Source organism: Globicephala melas, chromosome 19, assembly GCF_963455315.2.
Source record: "Globicephala melas chromosome 19, mGloMel1.2, whole genome shotgun sequence".
Classification (NCBI taxonomy): Eukaryota; Metazoa; Chordata; class Mammalia; order Artiodactyla; family Delphinidae; genus Globicephala; species Globicephala melas.
The window spans coordinates 51521618-51544004 of record NC_083332.1 but is presented as its reverse complement, the minus strand read 5'-3'; the positions used below and the strand labels follow the sequence as shown (position 1 = coordinate 51544004).

Here is a 22387-nt window from a genome sequence, read left to right as displayed (position 1 = left end):
TGTTTTTATATATATTTATATACATATTTTTTTTTATTCTGTCTTAGTTTTTACTCTTTTATTGGCTGCCTCTTGTCTCTTCCACTGAGACATACTCTTACGAAGGCAGAGAACTACTCTTGGTCTCGGTAGTGCTACATTAAACTAGCTGTAATTATTACTAGTTTTTTACTACTTTTCACCCACTTTATGCTAATTCAGTATAACCTTTTAACTATAATTTAAATTCTATTGAATCTTCCCACAGGGGAAAGGTATTTTCATCTAGAAATAAAAAAAAAATGCTGATTTGTTTGATAGTAATGTTGTAAATTGACAAATTACTATTTTGTCTTGTACGTATTATTCTATTAGCTTGTTTGGGGCCCTTTCCTAAGAGTGGTTCACTCTTGCAGTAGAGGTGAAGATGAAAACAGACCCTTATGTGGCCTCTTGACAGCCAACAATGTGCCTCTACCTAAGGCTGCAAGCCTTTTTTTTTTTTTTAACATGAGTCCATCTTTAATATTATCACATTAACCACTTCAATTTGCTCAGTTACCTATGAGTAGGAAGGAGGGAACTGTATAAAGAGATTTTTATTAATAGATGTAACTTTTTTTTCAGAGATCTTTCTTTCTGCCTTTCCTTTTTAATTTTCAGCAACTTTAACTTAAACATAAGAAAGATTTCAGTTTTTAAAACTTTCAAGTAACACAATCATCCTTGAATTTAACACATGTAGGAATGTCAAAAGCCTAACCAACTGCCTCATAAAGATGAAGTCTCTTAGATCTTATTAAAATTATAACACATGACTGATGGCAAAAGACTCAAGTCTGTTCGAACACACAGTTGTGTGTCATAATAGTACTTCTATTCATTAAAACTACCTGAAACCAAATTAAGGCTAGGATTCCCATCAGACACAATATATAGTGACTCCATTTCTATGAAGTTAAAATTCATACGAAGAATGAAAGGTCATGCACAGGCAAACTGCAGCAGATTTCACTGAAAAATTCGAGGACTGTTTCAGCCTTCTCAATTTCTAAGAATAGTAAGGCTATTTCCTAGATCCTGACAGATTTGAAATTGCCATACCTTTTCTTGTGGCCATCTCTTATTTTTCGTAACTCAAGAAATATCTATGTCAATTTCCTGACTGAGCTCCTAGCATGTTATTGAAAGAAAAGTTATGTATTTCTTTTCATGATTTCTTTGTGATTTCCATACACTTAAATAAGCTTCATCCTTTGCAGTGAAAGAGAATAAAACAAGGCTGTTAAGCAAGAGAAGATGTAATGGGGATCTGATGAGAATTTTGTCCTAAAACATAACTCTTACAAGTGCTTGAAATATAACTTCTGATAATTTACAATTTATCCTGCTTGACAGCATTGCTGTGTCCTCATTTACACTAAAATGTACGAAAAGTGATCAAGGCATAATTCCTTGAACTTCATGGTCAATAAGTTCTGTTAAGTAATTAGCAGAGATGTAAAATAAAACAAACACACCCAGAAGGATTCTGCTATCAAGTCTCTAAAATACCAAGTGAATGTATTTAGAAAATAAAGGAACAATGTTTGGATATAAATATGAAGTAGGTGGTCACAAGACATGAGAAAAACAGGGAAAATAAGGGACACCAGAAGAACTGGTGAAACTGGTCAAATCATGGATCCTACACCCTTTGCTCGTGCTTTTTTTTTTGCCCCGCTATTGGCCTGTTTTACACAGGCGTCACTGGTTGGCATCAGCTGGATTTATAAGGAGGGTTCTTCCACTTCCTGGGGAAAAGAGGTAAACATTTCCAATATTATATTAAAGATATTAATATTAAAGAAAAACTGAAACAAGCCACATAATCTGTAATAATAAGAATGTTTATGTTAAATTTATTCAGTGCTGTAGGTCAATTATATCTCAATAAAATGGGAATGGAATAAAAGAATGCAGGTTTAGGCATCAGTCAAACACAAATTTGAATTTCATTTATTAGGTGGATTCCTGAAGACAGGTCATTTCAGCTCCCTGAAACTCAGTTACCTCGTCTGTAAAACAGAGATAATACCCATTTCACAGGTCGGTTACAAGGAAGTAATAGAACACCTGGTGCAGCCTGGAACATAGGTTCTCAATAAACAGTGATTTGGTGGTGGTGTTATCATGATCTTATAGTTGGTGTTATATTTTATTTTGGCCCATCTCTGCACTTACATCATGCAATGAAAGACAAACTCCCTAAAAGCAGGACTTACCCACAAAGAGCTGACTGTTGAGCTGCAGGAGGACATGCCCATCAGCCGGAGCGGGCTGCGTCCTTGGTGAGAGCTGATCCACTTGAACAGATGCCTCTCTCGTGTTCCTCTCAGCCCTAACGTGGTGCCACTGGTTGTCGCTGAAGTGAGTGGGTGACTGCACCGAGATTTCAAAAGGCCCATTCCCCACATCGAATGAAAATGTCACGACTGCAGGAGCTGGAAATGTCAGACATGAAGATAGTTCACGTTAGTCCCCGTGGTGGAGAGCTGAGTCTTCACTAGACTCAGGAATAGCACCATAGCATCAACGGTCACTAAACATGAAGACAATGGTTTGAACTCTATGGAAGGAACCGTTGATGTCGGCACAGAATAGATGTGGAATGAGACAGTAAAATACATTTGTATTTTGGGGAAAGAATGGATTCTAAGAAATTCATCACCAGAGTTAATTTTTCACGGTGATAAAAATGAAAGCTATTTACAGGGCAAGAAAACTAAACAGCATCTGGCATTTTATATAAAAATAATTTTGACAGTGATTCAAAGTTTATTTAATTTCAAAAGCATGCAATATGCATTTGATATCAAAATACTAATAGCAGTCTAAGAGGATATCAAAACAATACAGCTGGTTGATTTAATTAAGTAATTTTGAAATTAACTGAGAATTTGGATTTTTAAAAATTTTTAATGTTTTGAATTTAAAAGACTTAAGTTGGTTCTAGAGAAGACTAGTAATTTCCCCAAATTATTATATATGTTAAATATCAAGGAATTTTCTTGCAAAAACGCTATCTTAATATCATAGTTTTTTTCAAAAGGACACAATGAAAAGATTCAGCTGATAAAGTAGAAACATAGTACTTTAAAAATTAGTTAAAGAATTTACTCCTAAATAGAATCCCATAGACTTCTAAGGAAAAGAAGACTTACAGCGTAGTTCTATCCGTATAAAATCAGTAATCCCCAGGTTCTCTAAAAATACCCCAGATGAAGCTGTTGTCTTAAAAAAGAAAGACACGTCTGCACTAAGTTCTCCGTGGAAAGTAGGAAAATGAAGGTATGAAGCCTCAGTATTGAAGGAAGCTGAATTCCAAAATAACCCTGTTTTTTTTTTAAAGGGAAAAATAAGAAAGGAAAAAAAATTCATAAAATAAATGACATAATTACATTTTCTTTTTTTTGCAGTTTTACACTTAAAATATTGCTAATTTACACAAAACTGCTTTTCTTTTGTCTGTTAATTATACAGTATACAAGACGTGAAAACATGATTGGAGATTTTACAAGGGTTGAAATTCTGGATTCCTTCCAACATGGGAGAGGAATGATCACTGCAGTAACAGTCTGAAAGTTATATTTCATATAAGGAAAATAACCTGCAGCCTAAATACCAAAGCATTATGATAAGATCTGCCAAACATTAATAGACATTTTTTTATAACTTGAAAATTTAAACACCTACATTACTTTGAATAACAAAAACTCTACAGAAGCTCAAAGTGTTTTTTGTTCTAATACTTCTAACATACCTTACAGAGTTACACCACCAACTAACTGTTTTCATTAATGGGTTTTGTGATTTTCTAAACTGAGATTGGCAGTCAAAATATTCTCATCTAATTAAAGATCAAGACACTACTTACTCTGTGCTATGCTGATATGCTCATGAAAATGTTCTTTTCATTCAAAACTATCTTTTATTTTGCTTATAATAGTGAAGTAGGAAAAGGGTTCTCAACATTTTTTTAAATGCTCAAAATAAGGAGAAAATGTTTAAAAACTGTAGGATAAAGTAAGACATCTACAAAAATTGTGTGGACTATAAAGTAAATTATAATTTCTGTCCAAATACAACTTCTTATTTTCACCTTCCCATTCATTTTTTGGTTACATCTACAAGTTTCTACAAGATTTCTTTTGAAAAACGTATTCTCGGTCTTATAAAAACAAAGCATGGAAAAGAAATACACATGCAGTGGCACGAAGTGACGGAAGTGAAATCCAACCGGATACACGTGGTTGATGAGAAGCATTATCGGAGAAACGAACTACGCGTTGCCGCTGCCACCAGCAAGTTGTCGACACATCAAAAATAAATATACATCTTCAGTTTTAAGCAACAGCCATCATATGTACTCACAACACTGAATGAAATTCTACTAAATGACCTTCCTGGAAGAAAGACGTATTGATCCTCTGAAGTTAGAACACAGGAATTTCAAAACAACGTTTTGTTATGTTAGCAGAGAACAGACACCTCGTTAAGTTAAAAGTCACGAACTTGACTTGGCTTCTATTTGTTCCTTAGATTATGATTTATTTTCTATAAATTCTGGATCCAAACAAACGGTGCTTACATCTATTGTATTTTTTCCTGTATGTCCTATGGACCTGATTCAAAAGTCAATCCTCAGCTCATATGTGGACAATTTTAGAGCTGAGTTTATTCAGCTGCGAATATACTTAGAGGGCTTTTTTTCCCCCTACATCCAAATGAAACTGTATATTTTCTGAGTATGTCAAACTTTGTCCTTATTTCCATTCTACAGCTATTTCCGTGCCTAGATATTTTGCTCTCTACGAAAGACAGCAAGCAAAGCAAAATATCAAGCCAGGGGTAATAACACATTAGTGTTCTTAAAAGTTTTTACCTGACCTATTTTTAGAAGGAATTAAATGCCTTTCTGTTGAAATGTGTGAACATTAAAATAAAGCTGTAACTTTAAATTATGGAGTATTATTAAATCTTGCTCATCTGGAGTGATTACTAAGAGGAACCCTCAGAATTACTTAAAGGTCTAAATTAGATATTATTACTATAAGAACACAATATCCCACTTGTTTCATTTTTATATCACAACTAACCCAATAAAGCATCGTACAGAGGGCTTCAGGGAACGGGCTGAAACAGAGGAACAATTCTTTGAATTGCTGCTATTTTTACAATGAATGCTTCTACAGTAATGAAAACAATTTATTACCTTAGGTAGTTTAAACACTCACACACACATAGTACCACATTTATCTAGTTAGCAAACCTTAGTTTACAGACTCACAATAGGTAAAAAAATGAAGTAAGATCACTTTATTGAATTAAGAAATTGCTGCTAATTCACAACAACTATAAAGACACGAAAGGCCAATATTTCCAAATGATAGCTCAGCTCTTTACAGACTGTGCCAGGAAGCACCCAGGAGGCTCTGGGCTGCCTCTGACAAAGGAGGGGCAAGAAAGCGGAAGCAGAGCAGAGCCCAGCAGGCAGACACCAGCCAGAAGCGGCAGGTCTTCTGAAGAGAGGATTTCATGGCTGGGGTGGATTAAAAATCCCTCAGCTACGCCTGGAGCAGACCAGAATGCAATCACTTACTATATGAATGCTCTTTATCTTCCCAACAAAATGCCATTTGCAGCAACATGGATGGACCTTGAGATTACCATATGAAGTGAAGTAAGTCAGACAGAGCAAGACAAATAGCATATGATATCACTTATATGTGGAATCTAAAAAATGATACAAATGAACTTATTTACAAAATAGAAACAGACGCACAGAAACAGAAAACAAATTTATAGTTACCAAAGGAGAAATGTGGGGTGGGGGAGGATAAATTAGGAGTTTAGGATTAACATATACACACTACTATATATAAAACAGATAATCAATAAGGACCTACTGGATAACACAGGAAACTCTACTCAGTATTCTGTAATAACCTATATGGGAAAAGAATCTGAAGAAGAATAGCTATATATATATATATATATATATATATATATATATATGTATGTTAAAAAACCATGATGTATTATTCTAAGTAATTATTACTAATAATTAATAAAAGTAATTAATAATTAGTATATTCTCAATTACATTCAATATAAGGTACTAGAGATTTGGAAAGATTCTTTCAGGGATACCACTTACTTATTAACTTTCCAGAATTCAAAAGAAATTGTAATGAATAACGGGACCCATATGGTTTTTTACATGGAAAAGGAAGATGTACTAAGTATTTAATTCCATACATAAAGTAAAAAGCCCGTATAGGAAAATTAACTTAGTAGAATATTAAGATTACAAGTAATTTTTAAAATACCTGTTTTGCTAAACTTTTATTTATATCATTTATTAGTGATAATGATTCTCCTTTTAAAAGTAACAGATTTATAGAGACAGAAAGTAGATTAGTTGGCTGGGAAGATGGAAGGATTGAAAGATGACAGGGGCTAAGAGGTGAAGAGTTCTTTTTAGGGTAATGAAAATGTTCTAAATTGATTACAGTAATGGTTACACAATGCTATGAATATACTAAAAGTCACTGAATAGTTCACTTTACAAGGGTGAATTGCATGGGATGTGAATTATATCTCAATAAAGATGTTTAAAAAAAGGACAGTATTTGAAAAAATCTGTTTTTTTTTGTTTTTTTTTTTAAAGAAGATGTTGGGGGTAGGAGTTTATTAATTAATTAATTAATTTTGGCTGTGTTGGGTCTTCGTTTCTGTGCGAGGGCTTTCTCTAGCTGTGGCAAGCGGGGGCCACTCTTCATCACGGTGCGCGGGCCTCTCACTATCGCGGCCTCTCTCGTGGCGGAGCACAGGCTCCAGACGCGCGCAGGCTCAGTAGTTGTGGCTCACGGGCCCAGCTGCTCCGCAGCATGTGGGATCCTCCCAGACCAGGGTTCGAACCCGTGTTCCCTGCATTAGCAGGCAGATTCTCAACCACTGCACCACCAGGGAAGCCCCAAATCTGTTGTTTTTAAGACATCATTTTACTTTTAAAATCAAAATGCATATGACATGCTAAAACTACCTTTCCTTCTTTTTCAAAACCACTTATATGAAGTATGATTGACATGTAAAAAGCTGTACATATTTAGTGCATACAACCTGATGAGTTTGGTAACACTACCTTTCTTTTTTTTTATTTTTTAAAAATTTTATTTATTTATTTTTGGCGGCTTTGGGTCTTCGTTGCTGCGAGTGGGCTTTCTCTAGTTGCGGCAAGCGGGGGCTACTCTTCACTGTGGTGTGCAGGCTTCTCCTTGCGGTGGCTTCTCTTGTTGCGGAGCACGGGCTCTAGGCACGCAGGCTTCAGTAGTTGTGGTACGTGGGCTCAGCAGTTGTGGCTCATAGGCTCTAGAGCGCAGGCTCAGTAGTTGTGGCGCACGGGCTTAATTGCTCCGCGGCATAGTGGGATCTTCCCGGACCAGGGCTCAAACCCGTGTCCCCTGCATTGGCGGGCGGGTTCTTAACCACTGTGCCACCAGGGAAGCCCCCAACACTACCTTTCTTAAAAGTGAATAAAATAAAATGAAATACAGAAATGCAAAGGCAAGGGATAGTTTACTAGTCAAATGAATCTTTCTGAGCATTTAATCATTTTAAAAAGCTGGAAATATGGGTTTCTTTAATGAAAACTTTTATTTTGAGATAACTGTAGATTTTCATGCAGTTGTATGAAATAATAAAGATTCTGTGTACCCTTTACCCAGTTTCCAACAATGATAACATCTTGCAAAATTGTGGTATAATATCACAACCAGGGTACTGGCATTGATACTGTTAAGATGCAGAACATTTCCATCACTGCAAGTATTCCTTAGGCTTCCCTCTTAAAGCCATACCCTCTTCCATCTTGTCCTCAACCCCTCCTTAACCCCAGCAACCACAATCAGTTCTCCACTGTCATTTGAAAAATGCTCTACAAATAAAGGCATACAGTACGTAGCCTTTGAGACTGACAATTATTTCACTTATAATGACTCTCTGAAGATTCACACAGCTTGCTGTGTATGTCAATAGTTCATTCCTTTTATCTGCTGAGTAGTATTCCATGGCATGGATGTTCCACAATTTATTTAACCATTCACCCGTTGAAAGACATCTGGGTTGTTTCCAGTTTTCAGTCATTAGAAATAAAGCTGCTATGAACATCCAAGTACAGGTTTTTGTACAAATGTAAGTTTTCAGTTCTCTGGGATAAATGCCAAGGAGTACAATCACTGAGTCGTATGAGAGTTGCATGCTTGTTTTCTATGAAACTGTCAAGAGTTCCCAGAGTGGCCATGTCATTTTACATTGCCACCAGCATGTATGAGTGATCAGTTTCTCCACATACCTACCAGAATTTTGTGTTGTCACTATTTTCTTTTTTAATTTTAGCCATTCTGAAAGGTGTGTAGTCATATCTCATTGTGGTTTTAATATGTGTCTGCCCAGTGGTTAATGACTTTGAGTATTTTTTCAGGTGTTTAATTGCCACCTGTATTCCCTACTTGTTGAAATCTCTCTTCATGTCATTTACCCATTGCGTTCCTGGCTTGCAGATGGTTGCATTCTCACCATGTCCTCACATGGCCTGTCCTCTGTGCACAGGCGGAGAGAGAGAGGGCTCTCTGATGTCTCTTTGTCTTCTTATAAAGACATGAATCCAATCAGATTAGGGACCCATGCTTATGACATCATTTAACTTAAATTATCTCCTTAAAGACCCCACTGCCTAATACAGTCCCATTGGGGGTTAGGGCTTCAACATATGAATTTTGGGGGTGGGGAACAATTCATTTCATAACATCCATACTTTAATTGGACTGCTGCTTCTTTTTTCATTGTTGACTTTTGAGGGGTCTAGTATCTCTAGTATCTCTAGATACTAGTCCTTTGTCAATTCTCAGCCCACATCTTACTTAAACCTATCAGCAACAATTAATGATTATTTTCCTCTCTTTGAAATATGCTCTTCATTTGGAGTACAGGATACCAGCACTCATTTGCCTTTCTCATTAGTGGTACTGTTCTCAGTTTCCTTTCTTTCTTCTTCCTCAACTCCTCAACCTATCAGTGTGGGAACGTCTCAAGGCCCTGTCATTATACTGCTCCACCCACAATAACTCCTGCGGGCCATTTCATGGCTTTTAAATATGCTGCTGACTTATAAATATACAATTGAAGCCTGGAACTCTCAAACTAACAACTCCACATCTCTATGTGAATGTCTAAGAGCATTTCAGCGTTAGTATGTTCAAAACCAGAATTCTTAACACTCCTCTGCAACTCCTTGACCCCAGCAGCAATCTTCTCCGTCTCAGTTAGTGCCAATTCCATGCCTCTAATTGACTGTGAGACCAAACACCTTGGTATCATTCTTGACTACTCCTTTTGCAACCTACATCAATCCAACAGCAAATGTGATTGCTTCTCCTTCTGAACAATACACGTTACCACTATCATCACCGTGCCCATGGTCCAAGCCATCACTATCCCTCAGCTGTTGGTGATATGCTCATCAGCTCTACCCTGTTCAGTCTCACTAAAGCATAAGTTAGACCACACTGCTCCTCCTCCCAAAATTCTCTCCTGTTTTCCATTCTCATTCAGGTTGAAAAATAAAGACCTTTCAAAACCCTCAGTGATCTGACCACCAGTTTCCTCTCTGACTTATACCCTTCTCCTCTTTGCACACTCTGCTCCGAACATACAGGCCGTTTTGCTGTTCCATGACCATATCAGCAACAGTCCCATCTCTGTGTGGATACTCTGGCTTTCCCCGCTGTGTAAAGTACTTTCACAGATACTCACATGCCTTGCTCTCTTATTTCCCTCAGATTTTTACTCAAATGCCACCTTCATAGTGAGCACCTAATAACCATCATATTTTAAATGCTCAATCCCACCCCAGTCCTCTCTCAGCTGCACTGCCTTCACAATACTTACGAGTGTCCATCACACCAGATTACTTATTTGTTGTCCATCTCCCCCACCTCAGGAGAACTTGAGCTCCAAGAATGAAGATCTTCTCTATTTATTTTTGCCTATTTCGTTCACTGCTGTTTCTCTCTCTCCCTGTCAGTCTCAATGTGGGGAAGACATGGTGCAGTGTATGGGCTCAATAAATATTTGTTGAATGAAATTATAAGATTCTCTTTGTCATAATAGCAATCAGAAAGCTTAGAGTAATCACGCCCAGTTTGGTTGTATCATATGTATCTCATAAATATACTCAAATTCTTTGGTAAACAAGTAGAAAGAGGAAGGTAAAGAGAGGAGACCGAAGAGAAAGAAGAAAGAAGAAAAGCAAGAAGATGAGGGCGTTAAAAGGGTGGAGAAACTTTAAGAAAATTAAATAAAGGAAACCCAAGGAAAGAAAACAAAATGAAACACAAGAACGTAAAAAGAATTTATTAATGGTGAAGGATTATCAGATATAGTGGAGCTTGCAAAATTATATGATTATCTGTTAAAATGGAATTGATCCTCATTCTTTTTAATGGTTTATATGTAGTCTGCCAAATGGAACAGAACTCTGTCAATGGAAGAGAAATTAACCAAATCACTAGTCAATAGCTTTTTCCAGTCTAAGAATACAACTTCTGCAAAGTTATTTATTGCCTACATGCACCTTTGATTATTTAATGCATTCTGGGCAGCTGTGATTTCTCAGACAGCTGAACAAGTCGATGCAGGCAAAATGAAGAAACCAATTTCAATGACAAGAGTCTAAGAAAAAGAAACTTAGAACAATCTTCTAACCACGTAGGTTTTGAGGGTGCCTTGGTGAGACATAAAATTTCAACACAATGAATTAACTGAGAAGAAATACATTTCATAAAATTGGCTCAAAAATTCAAATGCCAAAGAGTTAAAAATACAACCTTGTCCAGAAAAACAAATTGAGAGCAGAAATTTAGATCACGCTTACAACTCTTTAAACCGATTATAAAATGCAGGGATACGTTTTACCACATCACAGCCTATTTCAGGAAAAATTAATACCAGCACACAAGACTAAGATGCATCCTTGTTAAGTACTGACCTATAAGGATAACTATTCCTTAAGTTATTCTGTCAGAAAAAGCAAATCACCTCAAGCTGGAAAAGTCAGTTTGGCCTCAGAATTTCCCACAGCAACATTAAAAACTAGAAGATACAGGAGGACTGTCCACAAATTTCTGAAAGAAAATGTTGCCAGCCTAACTTTTTTTTAAGCATTAAGGTAACAGATAGACCTTGTCAAATTTGAAAGAATTCTGAGAATAAAGCACATACAAACTCTTTTGGGGAAAATAAAAATAAAGCATTCCTTCATAATGAAATATAGTCTATCAAAAGATACCTAGAGGGCTTCCCCGGTGGCACAGTGGTTGAGAGTCCGCCTGCCGATGCAGGGGACACGGGTTCGTGCCCCGGTCCGGGAAAATCCCACATGCCGCGGAGCGGCTGGGCCCGTGAGCCATGGCCGCTGAGCCTGCGCGTCCGGAGCCTGTGCTCCGCAACAGGAGAGGCCACAACAGTGAGAGGCCCGTATACCGTAATAAATAAATAAACAGCCATACAAATAATAGCATAACTAACAAAAATTGGGATGTGGGGGGAGAAAAAGACGAGGAAGGAACAGAGGAGTGCTAATTTTCCCATTTTTCAGAATAGATCAATGCTATCTAAAATTTAAAACAACTTGAATATAAAACCAAGTGACTCTATAACCTTTAAAATTTTTATAATTTTTTTAAGTTTAGCAAGATCATACAAGTTGAATATATATTTATTCAATATATAAATAATATAAAGCAATCCTTACAGCTTCTTTCTCTGTCAACTTTAGTTAATAAAGTTTTGCAAATTTATTTCTAAATCTCTTCTTCTATTCTTCTGTCTAGAACAGTGCTTCTCAACCTGGGGCTATTTTGCACCCCAGGGAACATCTGGCAATTTCTGGAGACATATTTGGTTGTCACAACTGGGGAGGGTACTACTGGCGCCTAGCAGGTAGGGGCCAGGGACACTGCTAAATGCCCCACAATGCACAGGACGGCACCCCACCATCACAAGGAATTACTCAGCCCAAGTGTCAAGAGTGCCGAGGTTGGGAAACCCGCCACTAGCGCTATTTAGAAATGTATGGAATAAAGCTCACTGGTATTAAACATTATTTCTGAGTTGTGTGACTCTTGGTGATTACTGTAGTCTTTCCTTTGACATTTCTGTATATCTTAAAATGTTAGAATGACTTCATATCAATTGTCATTAATATTTAAAACAATGAATACAGGTATATACATGTAGAATCTTGTCACAAAAAAATATTACTGTAGTTCTGAGAATTATCAGGATTCCCAGTCTCAAAAAAAAAATGGAAATCTTTTGAAAGTGTTAGAAAGAATGTTTGTTGCCCCACATTTGGGAAGTTTCTTGAATATCAGTTACTAGCTAGTGATGTAAATCTTTTCAAAAGAACACAAAACAAAAAGCAAAACAGGGGGCTTCCCTGGTGGCGCAGTGGTTGAGAGTCTGCCCGCCGATGCAGGGGACATGGGTTCGTGCCACGGGTTCGTGCCCCGGTCCGGGAGGATCCCACATGCCGCAGAGCGGCTGGGCCCGTGAGCCATGGCCGCTGAGCCTGCGCGTCCGGAGCCTGTGCTCCGCAACGGGAGAGGCCACAACAGTGAGCAGCCCGCGTACCGCAAAAAAAAAAAGCAAAATAAGTCATAAGATATTTTTCTTTCTTCAAGAAGTAGTATTTCAGTTTTATAAAAACACTGTCTTATTAAAAGAGTGAAAAATCAAAAGTATTAAGTAAAATCGTGTGCTTATTTGAAAGCACTTTCACTGCCTCAAGCCCACGTACATGAATGAGAAATGGCTCAGGATGGTACTAAACGTCCTTTGTACTTTGTGATTTTTAAAATTCAGAATAAGTCTTTCAAAATATAAACTCCTTTAATTAAAAGTATATATTTGCATATCATTTAATTGCTTATACAATAAAAAACTTATTCCTGTTCTCTCACAAGTAACTCCAAGCTATAGGTTTCTCGAGCTGTGTATGATAGATCATTCTCATTCTTTCATAAGCTGCTACTTATTGATTATCTTTCATGTAACAGGTAATATACTAGGTGTCAGGAATACAATAATAAATGAGCAATGGACCTGCTCTTGAGAGGCTCAGAAATAATTAAAAGCCAGTATGAGAAGTATATCTTCGTAATTTACTGAACATTCTTTGAAAGTGTAGGTAAAGTCCTCTAGAGACCTGTGGAAGGCTTCATGTAGGAAGGGTGTGAATGTGAGTGTGGATGGTTTCAGTAAAAGGATTGGAGGTATGTTGCAGATGAAGGAAAGAAAGCAAGTGAAGAGGAAATGGAGCCAGATGCCATCAGTGGTTGATGAATTTTCTCTGTGCTGCAGGGCCTGCAGAAACAGGGGAAGTTCCGTGTAGGTATCCTCCTGATTGATGTCAAAAAACATTTAACCCCGGGGGTCAATACTACTACGCTTTCTCCTTAGTGTGAGGGGAGAGTTCTGAAGGTAACGCAACTACAATTGACATGCTCTCCAATAATTTTTAATGCATGCTGAAGTTGAAGAATTATTGGTCTAGAGCAGCGCTCCCCAACCTTTTTGGCACCAGGGACCGGTTTCGTGGAAGACAATTCTTCCATGGATGGGCGGTGGTGGGGAGGGACGGTTCAGGCGGCAATGCAAGCGATGCGGAGCAGCAGATGAAGCTTCAATCGCACGCCCGCCGCTCACCTCCTGCTGTGCAGCCCGGTTCCTAACAGGCCGCGGACCAGTATCAGTCCGCGTCCTGGGAGTTGGGGACCCCTGGTCTAGAAGACTTCTGATGGCACCTCAAAAATGAAGACGGTCCCACTGCTCCCAGGAGAGTGAGCAGAAAGGAAAATATATGTACGAGCCCTCCTAGTTACAATCTTTCTATTAACTGTAAACCCAGATGTTTTCCCGTGATTCTTTCCGTTGACCCTTTGTCTCTAAAGTTAGTAAAAGTCAGAAACATATTCAGTAAGATCCTAGGAGTATCCTGGAGAATACCCATGTTACTAAAATCTTTACCAGTCAGTTTCTTTGTTTTATTATTCTTTTACAATTTCAGCCATTCTAATAGTTATATATTGGTATCTCCTTGTGGTATTATTGTACATTTCCCTAATGACTAATGATGCTGAAAACCTTTTTATGTGTTTATTTGGAATCTGTATATTTTACCTGACAAAATGTATGTGCAAATCTTTTGCCCATTTGTTAATCTGAATTTTTCTTTAATTGCACTGTTAGAAAGTTCTTCATATATCCTGGATACTAGCCTTTATCAGATATGCGCCTTGCAAATATTTTCTCCCCATGTGTGGTTCTTCTTTCCATTTTTAAAAAATTAAGTTATATTGGAGTATAGTTGATTTACAATGTCGTGTTAGTTTCTGCTGTGTCGCAAAGTGAATCAGTTATACATATACATATATCCACTCTTTTTTAGATTCGTTTCCCATGTAGGTCATTACAGAATATTGAGTAGAGTTCCTTGTGCTACACAGTAGGTTCTTATTAGTTATCTATTTTATATATAGTAGTGTGTATATGTCAATACCAATCTCAATCCCAATGTCATTTTAAAAGCAGTTTTGAATTTTGGTGAAACCCAACTTATCATTAAAAAAATGTATAGATCATGTTATCGATGTTGCATCTAAGAAATCTGTGCCTAACCTAAGGTCACTATGATTTTCTTCTATATTTCCTTAGAGAAGTTTTATAGTTTGTGGGTATACATTTAAGTTTGTGATTGAGTTAATTTTTATATGCAGTTTGAAGTATGGGATGAAATTCTTTTATTGTTTTTGTTTTTGCAAATGGATTCTAAGTGTTCCAGCACTGTTTCTTGAAGAGGACTATTCTTTCTCCCTTGAGTTGCCTTATGTGCATATGTATGTGTGTGTGTATACATATACCTATTCTACTCCATTAATTGATTTGTCTATCTCGATATCAATGTATACTGATTTGAATTGTGTAGTTTTGCAACAAGCCTTAAAATCAGATAGCTGTCTCCAATTTTGTTTTTATTATTCAAAATGTTTTAGCCAATCTAGTTTCTTTGCTTCCCCCTATACATTTTAGAATAAGCTTGCCAATTTCTGCGGAAAAAAAAAAAGTGCCTGCTGGATTTTGATTGAGATTGTATTCAATCTGTACATCAATTTGGGGAAAATTGACATCTTAACAAAATCAAATCTTTCAATCTATGAGTATTACATTTTTATTTAGTTCTTTAATTATTTCTCATAAATGTTATGTATTTTTGTTATGTTTATACCAAATTATTTCATTTTTTTTGGTGCTGCTCTAAAAGGTACTTTTAAAATTTCAATTTAAAGTTTTTCATTATTAGCATACAGAGATATAATTTATTTTTTGCATATTGACCTTGCATCCTGTAATCTTGCTAAACTCACTTATTTTTTTACAAATTCTTAAGAATTTTCTACCTAGGAAACCATGTCTTTAGCAAATAGAGACATTTTATTTCTTCCTTTCTGATCTGTATGACTCGACTTCCTTTTCTTGACATACTACATGTGCTAGGACCAACAGCATGATATTGAATGGGAGAGGTGAGAACAGATCCTTGTCTTGATCCTGATTTTAGAAAGGAAGCATTAAGTCTGTGACTATTCAGGATAGTCATATTTTCAGATTTTCACAGATGCCTTTTGAAACACTGAGAAAGTTTTTTTAAGTTCGTAGTTTTTATCATAAGTAGGATGTTGAATTCTGCCGTTTACTTTTCACATATTTTTCAAAAAATGTATTTCCATATTCATAAATAAAGAAATTCTTTAAGGTCAACAATAGTTACTAAGTTTTATATCTGCAGCACAACTTTAAAGGGGACTTTATCATTCATATCTTTTGTGCTTTTGGTAAAACACCTAACGATATTATCTATGACTTCTGACATTAAGCAATAATAGCAGTAGTAACACAAAATTTTATACCCATCTACATTTAAAACAATGAAAAGAAAGACTTGGAGTTAGGAGCAAGTTCATATCTGGTACCTGTAGGTCTCACTCATTTTTGTTTATTTGTCCTGCTTTCTCAAGGCTTCTGTCTTCTTTCCTAGAAAAACATGGCTAGATATGAAATTTTCAACATCTCTGGTTTGTGTGATAAATCCAAAATATTATTTTTTTATTTTCATCTTTCTATTTTTCTGTTCAAAGAAAATCTAAAAATTCTGTGTCTCAATGAAGGGTGCTAGCATTCTAATTGTCTCAACAAATGGTGCTACCTGCTTTACTCAAGTCAGGAGGCTGGAGATCGTCCTCACAGCTTTTCACCCTCACTCCCGTCCAAAGCATACTGAACTTACCTCCCTAATTGAGCCCCTTATTTAAGCCCCATGACAACTATTGCCTAGTTCAAGCCTTCATCATTTTTCTTGTCTTACTTCAAAGGTCACCTTCCTGTCTTTAGGTTTGTAACTGATTTCCATGCTTTCAGTTGGATCACAAGAATTAAGCTAAGTCTTAAATTATCCCAGGCCTAACTAGTGTTCCAGTCCTAATGCCTTCAGGATAACATCCACATATCTTTCCTCTGCTTATAAGGCCCACTGTGCATGATCCCATATCTAGAAGCCCTACATCTGCCCAGTGTATCTCACTTGGAAAGGAAAAAAACTGTGTCTAGGGCATTGCACCCTCAGAGATACAGTCTGCCCATACAGAGAAAATGGGGGCATTCATTACTCTGCCACCATCATTCTTCAGACTGAGAAAGTTTTTAAAAAGGGCCCTTTATGCAGAAAATGCTCTATGACCTTATGTGGCGATGAGCCTCAACGCTAAAGTAGATATGGGGGACAAGAAGGCCAAGGAAAGCTCTCAGTGATTGTTTCATTAATAAGTCAGATGTTAATCAGCAGGTCTCTAAATCCTTACAGTATTTGTAAATCCTTATTCCTGATATTGCCAGCCTCCTTCTGCATCCCCGTGGTCACAAAAGTTTAACGCTCTAGTTTCTCAACCTTAAGACTATGGGCCTTTTGGACAAGATAATTCTTTGTGGTGGAGGGCTGTCTTGTGTAGGATATTTACAGCATTTCTGGCCTCTCCCTTTAGATGCCAGTAGCATAAAACCCCTCACAGTTGTGACAGCCAAAACTGTCTCCAGATATTGCCAAATGTCCCCTGAGGGAGCAAAATCACCTTGGATGGAGAGTCACTGCCCTAAGGGAAAAGATGCTGTGTGCTTAAGTTCATGACAGGAAGTCTGAAAGAAAGAACCCCTAAGGGACAGAGTTGGGAGTGACCTCAGTCAAAGCAGAACAATTCCCCAGCGATGGTGGCAAATGGAGGAAGCCGGCCTGAGCCCCTGAAGGGTTAAGATCAGAGCCAGCAGTGAAGAGTGCATGTGATGTACAGAACAATTTCTCTATAGTCACGCAAAATCATCACATTCCTCAGGATGCATCCTGCGTTTACAATCTCATCTCTTTGCACATAACTTTTCTCTGCACGAAATACCCTATGTCATCTTTAACAGTAGGCTGTTTAAGGCCTACTGGCAGAACAGGAAGTAGAGGTGATAAAGATTAGGGATGGTAGGTATAATGGCAGACAGCTTTTTTTTTTTTTTTTTTTGCAGTACGTGGGCCTCTCACTGTTGTGGCCTCTCCCGTTGCGAAGCACAGGCTCCGGACACGCAGGCTCAGCGGCCATGGCTCACGGGCCCAGCCGCTCCGCGGCATGTGGGATCTTCCCGGACCGGGGCACGAACCCGCGTCCCCTGCATCGGCAGGCGGACTCTCAACCACTGCGCCACCAGGGAAGCCCTAGGATATACTTTTAAGGTAAATAAATATTTCTTCTATTTGCATTTTAAGTTCTGGAAATAACTAAAAGCAAAAATGATTGACGCATCAGTCTCTAACCTAGCTGACTTCAGGGAGGTTATAAATGGGTATGTATGCTAATTTCATTCCCTGCTGAAAATATGTATTTTCTATGAAACTATATTTTAACTAAAAAATTCCGGTTTAGAGTGTTAATACATTGAATATACAAAACAGCAGGTACCACTGATTTAGACTAAACACACACACACACAAACTGGGGAAAAAAATGAGATTAGAAGTTGAAATGTGTTTGATTAAACTAACATTTGATTCTACTGATGTTCTAATTTCACCCCAGGCCCAACAGTATAAAACTCACCATACATACTTGATAATTTTATGTAGCACTGAGGCCTTCCTTTATAGACAATGGCATGCAGACATTTAGGAATGATGGAGTGAGTTTATGAACCAATCAAATAGAAATGCTTTGTGCTTTCTTTCTCTTGGACTCGTAACAAGGTTTGCTGTAACAGCACTTATTCCCGGGCTTTGCATTCTATAAGGGGCGCTTTGTTGATTGACTATAGGAATGATTTCAGACACTGCTTATGAGTTTTCACAAGAGAAGTCTGATTAATTATTATAAGATAGAAACATGGTTCTTAAGTGACATCACTTTCCTCAGACATGTTTATGGCACGTCGCCACCACTTACTGTCTCCCCGGCAGAGCAGAGGCCCTAGTTTATAGGCTGCTGCTGAATGTGGTCGACCGGTGTCTGTGATCACAATCTTAGTTACTGGCAGATGTTCTTTATAAGAAAGGAATCCAGTGTCATTGGTCCTAAAAAACAGTAACAACAGCAAGATTCTTAAAATTATTCTGATGAACATAATTATAAAGTAAACAATAGTCCTTATTGCATTTCAAAGCCAAGATGTTCTGAGCTAAATTTGCACACACAGAAGAGTCAGGATCAAATTAGTGTCCCTTGCAGACGGAATATAGTTGGTGATTTTTAAACTCTGTTGGCCATTTTCTACCTTTTAAATGAGATGGTTAATCCACTGCCATTTAGTGTAATAACTGCTAGTGTGTTTCCAGATCTACCGTTTTGGTATTTGTTTCTTATTTTTTTCCCCACAGGATATCTTGTATTTTTGCTCCCCTTTCATGCCTCCTCTTGGCTTACTTCATATTGTTTTGCATTCGATTTTACTTTTTTACTCACCCTTTAGCTATATGACTGTTTATTGTATTTTAATATTTTCTTTATAGATTATAAGACGCATCCTTAATCCATCACCGTCTACTTATATTTTATGTTGTATTACTTAATATAAAATGTCAGAAGCCTACCATTGGATAATTTTTAACATCCTTCCCTACATAAACACCTGTTCTTTGTGCTATGGTTGTAATAATATATTTTAAATCCAGATGTTATAAACTTTATAATTTATATTTACCTAATCAAGAGAAAAATTTAAACACTGGCTTTTACATTTACTGACATATCCATGATTTCCAGTGCCCCTCATTCCTTCCTGAAGATCTGTGTTTTAATCCGGTGTTAGTTCTGTTTAACCTGAAGAATGTCCATCAGTATTTCTTACGGTACAGTTGTGTTGACAACAGATTCTCTCAGCATTTGTTTAATCTGAACAGGAATTTATTTTACTTTCATTTGTGAAATGTATTTTTGTCCTGTAGAGAATTCTGGGTTGACAGTGCTTCCTCTTCCAGCACACTAAAGGTTATCATTCCATTGTCTTCTGACCTGTGCTTCTGATGAGAGGTCAGCCTTCATTTGTATCCTTATTCCCCTGTATGGAATGTCTTCTACCAGATTCACCCAAACTGGCTACTTTGAAAACATTCATCTTTATCACTGGTTTTTGGCAACATGAACAACAAACCCAGGTGTGTTTTTCTCTGGTTTTTATTCTGCTTGAGATCTTCTGAGTTTCTGGAATCCATACACTGAAGTTGTGCTAGTTATCTACTATGGCATAACAAATTATCCCAAAACGCAGTGACTTAAAACACGACGTTTTACGGTCTATGATTCTTCTGATTTATGATCCTCTGTCTCAGGGTCTCTCCCAAAGAAAGACTATACTCAAAGTGTTGGCAAGGACTGCAATCAGCTCAGTACTTGAGTGGGGAAGGCTCTGTTTCCAAGCTCACCCTGTGGCTGCTGGCAGTACTCTACTCCTTGCCGGCTGTTGGACTGACAGCCTCAGTTATTCACTGGCTGTTGGTTGAAGGCTACCCTCAATTCTTTGTCCACGAGAGCTCACGACATGGCAGATTGCTATATCGAGGCAAGAAGGCTAGAAGACGCAGAGAATTTTGAGCAAGTCAGAAGTCACAGTCTTCTGTAACCCAACCTCTGAAGTGACATCTCATCACCTTTACCATATTCTGTTCTTAAAAGCAAGTCACAAGGTCCATGCGACATACAAGAGAAGGAAATTACACAATGGTGTGAACAACAGGCAGTGTGGAAAATCGGGGGCCATCTTGGGGGCTTGCTTCCAGAGATATTTATTAAGCAAATCTGAGAAAATTTTAGCCATAGTTTCATCAAATATATACATATATATATATATATATATATAGCCTCATTTTATTTCCTGCCCTTCTGGGACTCCAATTTCTTGCCTGTTAAATCATTGATATTTTCCCACAAGCCACAAAGGGTCTGTCAATGTTTCCTTCAATCTTTTTTTTTTCCTGTGTTCTTCAGACTGAATGATTTCTACTTACGTATATTCAGGTTTACTGAAGATTCCTTTTGCTATTTCCCATAAGAGTTGAAGTCTATCCAGTGAATATTTGACTTCTGATGATGTTGTACTTTTCTGTTCTAAAATCTACATTTGCTTCGTTTTTTCTTTTCTTTTCTTCTTTTTTTGGCAGCGTTGGGTCTTTGTTGCTGTGCGCGGGCTTTCTCTAGTTGCAGTGAGCAGGGGCTACTCTTCGTTGCAGTGCGCGGGCTTCTCACTGTGGTGACTTCTCTTGTTGTGGAGCATGGGCTCTAGGTACATGGGCTTCAGTGGTTGCAGCACACGGGCTCAGTACGTGTGGCACACAGGCCTTAGAGCGCGCGGGCTTCAGTAGTTGTGGCGTGCGGGCTCAGGAGCTCTGCGGCATGAGGGATCTTCCCAGACCAGGGATCGAACCCATGTCCCCTGCATTGGCAGGCAGGTTCTTAACCACTGCGCCACCAGGGAAGTCCCTACATTTGCTTCTTTAATAAAGTTCTCATTTATCTGCTTAGAATACCCTTTGTTCACTTGTGATTATTTTTACCTTCAATTCTTCATACGTTTTTTAACAGTTGCTTTAAAGTTTTTGCCTGCTGATCAAACACCTGTGTCCCATGGCCTGTTTCTAATGGTACTTTTATTTTCTTGACTTTGGATCAAAGTCTACTCTCTTTTGGAATAAGCAATAATTGTTATAATATTCTGGATATTATGGGTGATACATTGTAGAGACTCTGGATTCTGTTGTCATTCTCTGAAGACTTCTTTTGTTTTCACAAGCAGTTAAATCACAACCTTATCACAATAATGGAGGTTTTACCTCATCAGGGTGGGCCTGTGTCAGTTTCACTTGTAGTTTTCAATCATACTCAGTTCTCGGACATCCTCTTTGCTGTAAAGGCAGTGGACCTTCTGTCATTTCTATGGAAGGCTGAGGGCTTTACAAAGCCCATCTCAATTACTGAGACTTAAGCTCTAAATTCTGTCTCTCCTCTGGTGGTTGCTGCTGAAATTCCTGTGTGGCTTGTTCAGTTTCCCAGCTGCATCTCTCTGCTTGGTTCCTAGAAATATCCCCTGAGCATGTGCAGCTCAAGGGTCAGGGGTCTGAGAGGAGTTGACATAGTGGTCTCCCCTCAAGTGGTTTTCTCCTTTCTGACATGTCCAGAAATCAATTTCTAGTCATTCTGGCTGCTCTGAACTTTCCTCTGATACCCCCTGCCAAAAAAAATCTAGTGTTCTCTTTGAGTTCTAGCCACTCCACGGTAGGTGGTCTGGTGAGTAGCCTCAAGGAAAAGGCACATAAACATAAATCTCACCCACTTAAGTTCCCTTCTTTTAAGGTTTGAAGGCTCCCAACCCTGGTAGTTTCTGCCTACATTTGGTTATTGTCCACTTGCTACAAGTAGGTGTTTTTAATAAATAGTTTTCCTGGGATTACAAATGTTATCTGGGGTTAGGTTAGTTCTACGCAAGCTACTTAAGCATAAGCAGAATTTAATATGAAAAATTTCAAAGTCTTACTTTTAAAAATTATTTTTGATGAACAAAATGTCATGCAGACATTGGAGAGTTATTGGTGATTAGATTAGTTTAAAATTTTTTTATTCACATTTCAAAATACATTATTACTGTGTGGGCATTTTCTGTGAAGGCAGCGAGAAGAAAAAAAAAAGTATCTCCCAAAGGAGTAGAAATTTTGAAAAATCTTGAGTAAGAG

The 22387-nt window shown here is 37.7% G+C and overlaps 1 protein-coding gene across 4 annotated transcripts in view; it reads right to left on the bottom strand.

Annotated features, from left to right (window-relative positions):
* Positions 1 to 22387, bottom strand: part of CNTNAP4 (contactin associated protein family member 4) — a 264163-nt gene that overhangs the window by 30897 nt on the left and 210879 nt on the right. For all 4 annotated transcript variants that reach the window (XR_009559901.1, XM_030863289.2, XM_060288512.1 and 1 more), the window contains 3 exons: positions 18612 to 18739; positions 3183 to 3353; positions 2244 to 2462 (listed from right to left, as the gene is read on the bottom strand). Coding sequence is in view for 3 of the 4 variants with exons in the window: in XM_030863289.2 (XP_030719149.2) it covers positions 2244 to 2462; positions 3183 to 3353; positions 18612 to 18739 (518 nt within the window). In the remaining variant the exon portion in view is untranslated. The remainder of the gene's footprint in view (positions 1 to 2243; positions 2463 to 3182; positions 3354 to 18611; positions 18740 to 22387) is intronic.